The sequence below is a fragment of the Cyanistes caeruleus genome, chromosome 21 (genome assembly GCF_971803275.1).
Source record: "Cyanistes caeruleus chromosome 21, bCyaCae1.hap1.1, whole genome shotgun sequence".
NCBI classification, from domain to species: domain Eukaryota; kingdom Metazoa; phylum Chordata; class Aves; order Passeriformes; family Paridae; genus Cyanistes; species Cyanistes caeruleus.
Window position 1 is genome coordinate 899,151 of NC_141721.1, and position 11,759 is coordinate 910,909.

The following is an 11,759-nucleotide window of genomic DNA, read 5'->3' on the forward strand; positions in this document are numbered from 1 at the left end:
CATAAAATAAAGAAAGTATTGGGAAACAGGGCTGTTCTCCAAGATCCCTTTCCTACACTCTGTATTTTGCACCTCTGTATTTTTGCTGATAGGAAGCTGCTAAGTGGGAAATTAGCTGGAATTTGGGAAGGTGGGACTGGAAAACCTAAAGCAAAGTCCTGGCTGCTGTAAGCACACCGAGGGTTTTCTATGATCAGAATTTCACACAACCTACAGAATGAATACCCTCATGACTCATTTCATTCCCACAGATGGTATCTGGCATGGTCTTTGACAGACATTAATTTCTTAAATACAAGTGAACTCAGAAATAGAAGATTTAAGACAACTGTCCTGAATGTAAAACCCTTCAAGAAACTCCAAATTGTCTATACCTGCAAGCTAATATCCCTGTATCAAACTTCTGAAAAGCACTGAATGCACCTGAAGAAGTTTAAAAGCATTAAAAATCTTGTTTCATCTCTTCCTACACCTTTCAGGCATATTCCTCTGAGCATCACCAGCACAAGACTCGACACGTGGATCTTCAAAGGCGAGGAGCTCTAAATTGGATTGAACTCCAAGGGACTGAAATGCCTCCGTGCTTTCTGGGGCTCTGGGAGTGAGGGTTCATTGGCTTAATTGGGAATTAAGGACCATCAAGAAGAGTTTGCTCAGCACCTGGGAGGACAAGGATCATAGCCTGGACAATCAAGACCACGTTTCTTCCCCCTGAAGATGCTGCCAGAGCTGTCAGGCTCCTCTACCAAGGATCAGATGAGCTGGAAGATGATGCTCTCAGTCAGACTCTGTCTCTCTCACGTCCTTCTGTGGCCATCCAGACCTGCCTTCCTCCACTAACTCAGCTTTTTAATGATGTGCATCCAGCAGACCAAGATTAAATTAAAATCCAATCCAAGCAGGGTGTTACTGTATTTTAAAGAATCCGGACAAGCCAAGGATCTGCTCTCCTTTCAGTTTCTTTTTTCAGGACGATTTTTCAGGAAGCTGGCTTATGAAAGCTTGCCATTTCCTTCACGTCTTTAACAGCTCCTCCTCCTGAACAAAACCCCACTGTTGGGAAAAAGGACTTGCTCCCCACAGCAACGATGGGGCACTGCACACAAAGAAGCACCTAGCAGTTTAGTTCACATTTTTTAATAACATGGCACAATTTACATTACACAAGTCTTCGCTGAGGAGGAAACATGCTGAAGATTGAGAGCCGCTTCACTTTTCTGTTCACATAGGATCTAGAAAGGACTTTATTACATACAGGATAAACAGCAAAAAGGTTTGTATATAACAATCTCTTTACAATACTGAAAGCTACCACTACGGTTCCAGTGTACATATTCCTCAGGGTTGGGACTTTTTTGTATTTTTTTTCCTTTTGTTTGTTTAAAAAAAAAAAAAAAAGAAAAAGAAAAAAAGAAAAAAAAAAAAAGGAAGGAAAAAAAAGAAAAAGAAAAAAAAAAGAAACACGGCACAACATCTGGAGTTCACAAAAATCTGAAGCTCACAACTAAACCTTCAGTTGACTACTAAAATAGATCTCTGATCATTAGAAACAACTGTTTGTAGTTAACTTTTTTCTTTTTTTTTCTTTTTTTTTGCCAAAACAGGGTAACAACTTCAGATATCACTTTAATACACTAGAAGACCAATGGAACTAATTTTATTTCATACATATATTTTACAGTCCAGTAGACAAGATATTGAATTCTCTCTGATAAAGTCATATTCTCTCCAAATATTTAGACAAGAAACGTAATGCATTATAAAAAAGTGTGTTATGAAAAGACAGATTTCAGAAGATTGATGCGTATTTTTAAAAAGGACCACGTTCCTTCAGGTTATTTCATGTCTTCTATGATTAGGGAACAACAAGGCTGACCTTTTAACTATTCACAGACTTTATTACCAACTGAAATACAATAAATTCCATTATGAAATCTGCAGCGGAGTTCATTAATTAAACTACTGATCCACAGTGAAAACATATCCATCATTTAGAAAAGTATTCTCTTGCTTGTAAGGATTTGTTTCAATGTAGCTAAAAACCACTTAACACAAAAAAATGTGTCTACAGGTAAAAACGACACACTGGCAGTAAAACCAGACATGAATGGCTATAAGCAGATATTCTTCCCAAAAGAAATTTGACATGTCAAGTGACAAAAGTTCTGGAAAATCTCCAGCATTGGATTATTACCGTTTAACCCAGATTAATATGTCTGAAACCCGATCTGCCACGACTCAGTACCAGTGAGCACAGAGCACTAACCCTGACACCAGCCAAGGGACACACACGAGCTGCCTGATGCAAGGGCTCCCACAGAAAACTCCACCTCTGAAGGGCTGTTTCTTCACCGAAACAAGAGAAATAGGCTTCTGCTAGAAACGAGTTTGTTCAGGGAAAATATGACTTTAATTATGTTGTGTGTTGAAAAGGCTCCTTTGAGTTATAAAGGCTTTTGTGAAAAGCCTTGAAATTCATTGCATAGTTGAAGGGGTTTAGCTGTCTATAACAATATAAGTAACACAGCGTAAGCAGACTGTGTTCATCAATATTAAGTTTGCAAATAGCACAGTTTAAGAAGTATTAATGTATTATGTTACTTAATTTTATCTATTTACATTTGTACAAAGTAAAGCTTTCATCTTACCCTTTTTGCATATATGAACCATTAATCCATGAAGCAATCTTTTTACATAAATATCTACAATTGACTTCACTTCTGGTTTGAAAAGAGCTTTGTAGGGTTGACATTGGTGGTGGCTTGTTTCTAGTCAAATCTCTCAGACTGGTGTCTTGTTCTTCAGTTCAGATTTCCAAACTTTTAAACTAGAAATAAAATAGAGTAGGAGGACACGAGGAACATATGGACTCGGCTAAAAGATCTGGAAAATTTCAACATATAATATACAAAAAAAATCATTTCAAAATCTTTGCACTCAGGTCTATACATATGGTACAGCGGGTCACATCCCCAGTCTGTATCAAGGACTAGAGTAAGGTCTTTAGATTACGTTCATTTACAAGATTTCCGTCCCTCTTTGCTTTTCACCGAGATAAGCTTATCGAGCCTCGATGTCCTTGAGGGTGTGAGAGGGAGGCCTCTCTCTCATCTCCGTGGCCAGAGGAGTAGTCCTTCGTGGGGAGCCGGGCCGGGGCCCCAGCGTGGAGATGAGGGGAGGCGGCGCGCTGAGAGCCGCCGTGGGGGGAGTTTTATTGAGGAGGCCGTTCTGGTGGGCGCCGGGGGGGCTGACACGGGGGTAGTGCATGCTGGGCAGCCCCGGCGCCAGCAGCCCGGGGTGCGGCAGGTGGGCGTCCAGCGCGGCCGGGTGCACCGAGTGCAGGCGCGCGTGCTCGTAGTCCTCGCGCAGCATCTGCAGCCGCTCCCGCTCGTCCAGGTGCGCGCCCCGCTCGTGCTCCCGCCGCGCCTCCACCGACAGCGGGTGGTGGTGGTGGTGGTGGTGGTTGTAGTCGTGGGGCTCCCGGTCCCTGAATGACCTGTCCGCTTCGTACAGCCTCGGCGTGGACAGGCGGTGGAGGGGGTCGTTCCTTAGCAAAAAGTCTCTGCCCAGGGGGTCTCGCCGGTGGATGTCCAGCTCTCTGTAGGGATCTCTCAAGGGATCTCTCATGGGATCCCAGTGGAAAGAAGGATAGGGGAAACGTTCTCCACCGGGAATTGGGCTGATTCCCATGAAAGGGGTCATCATGCGAGTCCTGTCCAGGCCACTGATGCTGTTCATGTGATGTATACCCGTCACACCGACAGTCATGGGCATGGACGCCAAAGGGCTGGGATGGACGTTGGATGTGGATATAGGTGGTGGCTGATCAGACGACCTGTGAGTCTGAGGTCCCTCAGGCTGAACATCGTGGTCTTCCTTTCGCTCTTCCTTCACCTTGACTTCGTTGCTTTTCTTCGTGTTGTCGTAGGCCGGCTCGTTCTTCCTGTCGGCCTCGCGGTTGGAAGTGCTGCTGGGCCTGGTGCTCTCCACAACGGGGGGCCTGGCATAGGGGGAAGGAACCCTGGGCATCTGCTTCGACTCTTCCACCACTCGGCTTTCATGGCTCAGGCCTTCTTTCTCCGAAACGTAGTTGTCCTTCACCTTGTGCTCTTCAACGTTAATTTCCTTCCGAGATTCGGAGTGATCCCTCTCTCGCTCTTTGGGTTTCTCTTTCTCTCGAACCTCGGGGTTCAGATGGCTCCTGATCTGCTCACTCGAGCTGCGGTTATGTCCGAGGGAGTTTACTGGATGGATAGGTGCTGGCGAAGGATGGCTGGAGTGTCTTTTCTCAATGCTCTCCCTACAAGAAAGAGAAGTGTGAAATGAAGGCATGAGAAGCTCTGCAAAGACAACAAAGCATCACAGGGCCTGGCTTTCCACCCGTGGCTTTGCAGAGAGCTGGTGACCTGCACCAGGGAATGCACTGTGCCTCTGGCACACCCAAAACTCCAGCAGAACATCCCATCTCTAAAGCTGGCCTGTTCTGTTATCCCACTGCAGCAGATCTCCAAAGCTGTCCTGTGAAGAATCTGAGACCTCAAACACTGAAGTCCAGAGAAGGCTCCTATGGGACTCTAGCTCTAGGACAAGTATTTCAAAGACAGCAGCCTTAAATGTTTGCAAAGAATGTAAGAAAGGAAAGTAAAAACATTTCATCCAAAAAGTGAGGCGATTAAATCCAAATTACACAGCTAATAGTATTCTACCTACTTCTTCTATTAAGAAAACATTTGGGAAAATGGATTACTATTTTTTCAAATGACTTTTAAAAACATTTCCAGACCTATGTACACTACTAATTTCTCTCCTATATTCTCTTCAAATGTCTAGCTTTTTAATTTACTTCTCACAATTCAATTTACTTCAAACTGAGACAAAATGCTTTTCACATTTGCTGCTTTTACTGATTTTTTTTTTTTTTCCCTAATGTTGGGCTGGAATAAAAGAGTCTTTAAAAAACCCCTCCCCAAGTGCAGTCAACCCCAGAATCCCCGAATCCCCTGAGTGGAAGGGATGTGAATGTCCCAGGAGCAATCGTGGCTCTGCAGTGTCACTCCCAGCCAGGAAAGGGTCGCTGCTACAGCTCTGGGCTCTCTGGGGGGACTCAGCTGTCTCAGTGTGGCTGGGACGGGCTGTGGTGCACAGACCATGCCACTGATCCCACAGGAGCCACCAGGGATCTCCACCCAACCAACACCGACCTCAGCGTGAGCACCAAGCTCACAGGGACCTTCCCACTGCAGGCAGGAGTTGAGGTCAGTGCTTCTACCTGGGCCATTTCTGGGTTGATAAGGTTAGAGCCTTGATGAGCAGATGATTCTGAGATGAAATCAAAGCCCTGGGTGTGATTCCCAGCTCCTCCTGCTTGAGCAAGTGTATTTCACATGGATAGCAAAGCTTGGGACCTCAGCTGGAAAGCTCTGTGCTCGCCCCACTGGGTGCCACTGAATGTCGAGGGAGGGCAGGAGAGGCTCTCAGCTCCTCAGACGTTCTCTGCACAGGGACACAGCTCTGGGAAGGGATTCTCAGCTCTGGGAAGGGATTCTCAGCTCTGGGAAGGGATTCTCAGCCTCTCCTCTAACGGGGTGAACACGCTGCACAGGGCAGTGCCCCAGGCACACGGGGCTGCAGCAGGGACTCACTGCAAGCTGCAACTGTGCACGAGGCATGGATGATGCTAAACTCCCAAATTACTGAAAATAAACATGTTCTCAGCTATGATATGGAGTTCAGGCAATGCCAAAGCATCTTGCAAGGAGTGTTTTCAGTAAGGGATTTTCTTCAGCAGAACACTTCATGAGAAAACAACAAAACAGCAACCAGAATAAATAATCACATCATTCCACAGACTACCCAGATCATAGGAACTAAAATGCTTTGCCATTCGAGCCAGTAAAGTTACTCACATGCTTAAGCCTTTTGCAAGACAAAAAAACCCCAATTTGTAACAGCAATTCCTTTTGAAGCATTAACAGCAGACATGAAAATAATGAAGCTATGCTACCAAACAGAAAATATTCCAAATGGAAAATGTAGGTGGAAAGATCTGTAGTTCGCCTTTCTTTTAGAACAAGGTAGAAAAGCTCTTCCATGTAGTTTTAGAATATCTAATGTGTTAGCATAACTTCTTTTGGAAAAGGCTACTAGTATCTTTGGGTTAGTGACAGAGAAGTCAGAAAAGCACATCTGAATATTCTTTTAGGTTAAAATATTAGAAACAAATAGCCGTTATGTAGTAATGTGCAAAGTTAACAGGAAAGCCATCAAGCCACAACTGAAAAAGCTGAAATCAGCCTCTCTACATTTTTCAAGGAAGGCATGACACTTGCTGAATGGCAAATTCTTATCAATTTGGCACCTCAGAGTTAAGAGGAATTGTTACTGCGTTAACTGAATAATGGGAACAGTCCTGACAAAAAAGTAAATATGACCAGGTTTTACTTTCCATTAACCCTTCCCAGCCTGGACATGTGAGCATGCAGGTCCATGTAAAACACTGAGCAGAAGCTGTGTTGGAAGGTGTGCTAACAGCAGTGCAGGTGTAGGGGCTTCTCTGAGAGGAAAGAAGGTGCTTTTCATGAACTGCATGCTCTGAAGTTTGCTATGGTTTTGGCACATGACATTCCTGGTGCATTTTAGGGTTCTCATCTCACACCTTTAGCGTGGGACCCTCTGGTCAGGCTGGTTTTTAAAGAGGGAGGAAGTGTTACTTGTTTTGCAGACCAGGTCTGATTTACGAAGTTATTTAAGCATTTGAACATGCAGATAAGCATCTGCTGGACTTCAGAATCCTCTTTTCCATCCTGTCAGGCACTACCTCTACGTTAACCCTTCAAGAGACCTAGGACAGCGTGACCCACAAGGTAACAGTGGGTGGGTCTGATTCTATTCCCACTTGACACAGCCTGAACTCCAGCAGAAAGCTCCTTCAGGTGAAGGGTGCAGTGCAAGTGGGAAGAGAAACCCTGCAGAGGGCAAACAGCTGAGCTGGAAACCTGCCTGGTGCGTGGTGCCACCCTGGGGACAGCTCCAGGCGCGCTGGAGCTCTGGGCTCACCACGTGCCAGGCTGGGGAGGGTTAAAAGCGGAACGGAGCCCCAAGCTTTGAACTAGACAATTCTTGGAAGTGTTCTTTCGTACCTTTCTTTGTCATCTTTACTAACAGATGAGTCTCGTTTATCTACATCTCTATCTCTGTCATGAGCTGCAGCAGATGAACTGCGCTCCAGCTCTCCTGGCTTCAGCCAGGGCGGAGGGGTCGGGAACGAAGGAGGAGTTCGGTGCAGTCGGTTCCAGGGCTCGTGAGGGTTGCTAAAGCTCTGCATACTGGGGCCATCCTTGTGGCCGAACATTGAGTTGGGTGCTGAAATGGTGAAGTGGAAAACAAAAAGGTTTAAGAAAAAGGTATGCTCTAGTGGAGGTACTTACCAAAACAACTTTTACAGCACTCAGAGTTAAAATGAATACATATTATTGGGAGCTGGAAAAGGAAAGGAAATTAACAGAGATTCATTAGAGGGTCTCATTCCTAAAAATGGGCAGGCATCTGACAGCTCTTTTAATTGGAAAGGGAAATGCTGTGGATAAAATTGACAAGGGATGAAGGAGGAAGGTAAAAGTGACAATGATCCTTATTCCAAATGTTTTGGAGACATCAGGAAATGACCGTTATAGGGACTATAAATAATGGAACTTGTTGCATTTGATCCTGAACCAAAATCAAATAATATGTGACCAAAATCATGCCAGATTTGAAGGATGAAGAAAGAGAGTGACTTTTAAAAGGATGATTTTCTGCAACTGGCTAAATTTAGAGAAATGTTGATGACCCTGGACTACTAAATGCACGTTAGTGATCGTTTCCAGGCACATGGCCTGGATTACTGGTGAGAAAGGAAAAAAAAAACCAGTCTCCATCCACAGCTCCCTAGCTGCACACATTATTTACTTCTGAACATGCAACAAAACCATGGGAAACTTCACAAACACTCCAAGGCTCTATTTTATTTTATTTTTCTTTAAATGAATAATGCAATGGCAACATTTAGCACTAGGTTAAACCCGAACTATTAAGTAATTAACAGAGAAGGAGACTAAAATGAAGAGATTTACTGCCAGCTGGAAAAGGCTGCTTTCCAATGCCCATCTCTTAGCGGTAGGTGATGCAAGGCAGCAGGAGCAGAGGGAGGGAGCTGAGAGTGGCCCTGCTGAGCTGCAGGGCAGGGAGTGGGTACTCACTGACTGTGGGGTTCCCGAGCCCCCCGAAGGCGTTGCTGCCCACGGCGGTCAGGCCGCTGAACGACGCCGGCCGGTTGAAGGGCTCTGCAAACCAACACAAACAGCTGAAAGCCCTGAGGCTCACAGCTCCCAGCCAGCAGCGCTGGGGCATCCTCCTGCACACCCCAGCAGTGCTGGGACAGCGTCCCCACACACACTGCAGGGCACAAAACACGGCCTTGGCTCCTGGCCATACCCGTGCCATCATCCACTAAATAACTCCCACTTAAAGAAAATAAAGATCTTCAAATGGACATGATATTTCATTTGGAACCTGCAAACATCTCCAGTTTTGCTTTGTTTTCTTCCTCAGGAAATGTCCCTTGCTAGTTGGACTATCATTAACTGTGGCAACTGCTCTCCAAACACCTTCAGGCCATGTCTGCTAAACTAGAGCCAGGGTATAAATAAAATGTCCTGTTCCACTGGTATGTCCTGCTGGCCTGAGCATTCTGTGATTCCCTTGGTGTTTATTGCTAATATTATAAAAAATACTAGTATGGACTGGAAAATGCTGGGACAATTATTTTAGTTAATGCACACAGGCAACAGGAAAATCATATTAAGAAAAATCTCACTTTATTTTGGAGCAGTCTAACAATTCTGATGAAGTCACTTCTGATAAATACCAGCACAGAGAAAAAGAAGCCCAAAGCCAGCATTTTCCATAGGCAGGAAGACACAGAATGATAAACCTGCATTGTCTGTTTGCTGTATCAGTTTGGTGACCCTCCCAAATCCTTCCCTAAGCAAAATAAAATGCCAATTTAAACTCTTGGTCTTGGATGCTCCCATAAGGAGCAGATTACCTTATTACAAAAGCAGTAAGTTAAAAAGGACACAACAACATCTGGGAACTTGTTCTGTTTTAAATGTGTACTCACTAATTTTCACCAACTGACACATGAAGCCAGATCACGACATTTTAAAGCTATGTTTCCTAATCACTTCAGTGGAAAATCAGATATCCAAGCAGGAGTTAGGAAGAGAAACATCTCTGTGATCTGCAGCCTTGTCCTTAAGGCATTTTTTTGACTGGTTTTAAGCATAACTCCAATGAAACCCAGCCAGCCCTGCCACTCTGCTCCTCTGATGCCCAGAAGTATTTCAAAACACAGCCACTGACACTTTTCTGCATATTTAGAACTTCTACCTGGGTAAAGGCTAAAATGAAACAGCTAAAATGTGCCGTTTGTAAAGGTTAATAAGCAGAACAGTCTCCACACAGGAAGCCTGTGGTTTCTCAGTGCCCAAAGCCTGCATTCCCCAGGAGCTGAGAGAAGACGTACCTAAGTGAGCAGCTGGGTTGAGGAAGTTGCTGTGATGGGGTGGTGGCCCAAAGGGGGTCCCAGCTGGGTGCCCCCCACCTGCAAAACAAAGCAAAAGGGGTCAGTTCCCAGCAGAGGCTCCCAGAGGGACTCGCTGTGCTCGGAGCTGCCCCTCCTTGAACAGCTCCCGAGAGCAGTGCCCTGCGTGGGGCTCTGCAAAGAGCAGCTGCTCCTCCAAACAGGAATACTCAGGACAAGGGATGATGGGGAATGAATGTTTCAGGTCAGAAACAAAAAGGAAATGCAGCTTATTTGCAACATCTCCTCTCCACCATGCATCAGACATCACGCTGTGAGGAAATGTTCCTTCATTTACTACCTGTGCGATGTTTCAGCAGGTTGGGCTTTTTATAAAAGCATACAGAATCATTTTTAATTATTTATCAAATAGACTAATAGCCCCTGGCATGTCTTGCAGAGAGTTCATAAGCCAAAGCATGAGGGAAATTCATGGCAAGGATTAGCATTTTAATGAGCAGGGAGCAAGAAGGGCATTTCATTTTCAGTACTCACTGGCTGTGGAGAAGAGAGTTGAGGGCCGAGCCAGGTCATGGGGATGGTGGATGGCTCCAAAAAGGCTGGGGCCTGGTGGTCTGCTCAGAAATTCTGGTTTCAGGCCAAAGTCCAGCTTGTGTGGATCAGACTGCATCTGTTTCTGAAATGGAAAACAGGACTTGCAAGAGACTGTCTGAAAAAGGAACAGCAAAAGGCACTTCCAGAAGGATGTGGGTAGAGCAGTTCATTCATGCTGATGTTTTAACAGGAATATTGGTTTTTGGGACCCCGAGCACAGGTGCACAGCTGTTTTCCTGGAAGGGAGATCTAAGGCAAAGGGGGGAAAGCTCAGGCTCCTGCATATTTCCTGCTAATTTCACCAGTGTTTTCACATCCACCCCTCCAGGGTGTTCAGCACAGAGCAAACACAGAACCCTCAGAAGAGGCCTCAGACAGTGGCTGAGCTGCAAGGACAGGCTGTCCCACAACAATAAAGGGGAATGCCAGCCTGGCCCTGCTCCCAGGAGCATTGGAAGACCAGACACAGAGAGCAGAACCGCTCATTCCCAAGGGAAAGCTGCCACCAACAAGTGCTGGGTGCAGAACATCCTCCAGTGCCCCCCAGGCTGCAGCGAGGGGCTGAAAGGAAGCAGAGTGCAGAACAGGAGTGGCTGAGTCCCACTCTGACACCTCCCACTCCACACTCCAAGGGCTGCAGGTTTTTATTTGTGTTGGATTCAGCAGGACCCCATCTGTGAGGGCAGTTTGCTGGGGCAGCTGTGAGTGAGAAGTGGATGAAGGACGGGCTCCTCCTTGTGCCACATCCTCGTTTCAGTGGTGCCCACTTCAGCAGTTTTACAGCATGAAGGAAGAAAACCAAATTCCCAATTACCTGTGCTGCCAGAACTCCCTAAATGCAGATTGCTGATTAATTGTGCAGGGCAGCTGAAAGGATTTATAAATGGGTAACATGGAGCCAGGAGATCTTAACAGAAATTCTGGAGCAGGCCACGCTTTATAAATCAGTATTTAATACTGTGCCAGCCCCAAGTACAGACTATTACAATGATATAAATATGCATATTAAAAAGTTATGATCAAATTAATGTGCATGCCTCGTAGCTGTTTTTCAAGTGCTAGAAACATGTCTGGGTAGTCATGAGAACAAAAAAAAAAAGAAATAAAGAAGGAAAACAAGAAATAAAGAAGGGAAACAAAGGCGTTATCCATGTCTGGAGATAATGGCCTGCAAGAATACTGAAATGGCAAAGGTGGCCAAGTCAAGGTCACATCTTTTAAGGAAGTAACACTGAAGTGCTGTAATAGTTAAAAGGATGTCAGAAAATACAAATGCCTTGGCTGAAGCCTGTGTGCCAGATTTTTATGCTGTGAACTCTTTTTATTCTTTTTTAACAACTGAGTTATAAACCCTTGACAGGCATTACTCAGAAAAGCAAAAGCTGGCTGAAGCTTTAATTGCAGCCATATGAATGGTGCTGCTCTAAATAATGAACAAATCCCCTGTCTGAAGAGGAACAGGAATACCATGGATGCATTAAAAGATTTCTGAATGTGTTGGTTTACCTTAAAATAGTAGCAGGGAATGGTCAGATTTCTTTTCTCCCCAGCTGCTGTTCAGGAGAGCAGCCCCTGGATGCCA

At 45.2% G+C, this 11,759-nt stretch overlaps 1 protein-coding gene across 9 annotated transcripts in view; it reads right to left on the reverse strand.

Moving 5' to 3' along the window:
- Positions 1 to 1,121: 1,121 nt before the first annotated feature.
- Positions 1,122 to 11,759, reverse strand: part of AUTS2 (activator of transcription and developmental regulator AUTS2) — a 664,369-nt gene continuing 653,731 nt past the window's right edge. For all 9 annotated transcript variants that reach the window (XM_086859731.1, XM_086859732.1, XM_086859729.1 and 6 more), the window contains 5 exons: positions 10,118 to 10,259; positions 9,566 to 9,643; positions 8,238 to 8,321; positions 7,140 to 7,362; positions 1,122 to 4,300 (listed from right to left, as the gene is read on the reverse strand). In XM_086859731.1, the coding sequence (XP_086715857.1) occupies positions 3,061 to 4,300; positions 7,140 to 7,362; positions 8,238 to 8,321; positions 9,566 to 9,643; positions 10,118 to 10,259 (1,767 nt within the window). In that variant the 3' untranslated portion in view covers positions 1,122 to 3,060. The remainder of the gene's footprint in view (positions 4,301 to 7,139; positions 7,363 to 8,237; positions 8,322 to 9,565; positions 9,644 to 10,117; positions 10,260 to 11,759) is intronic.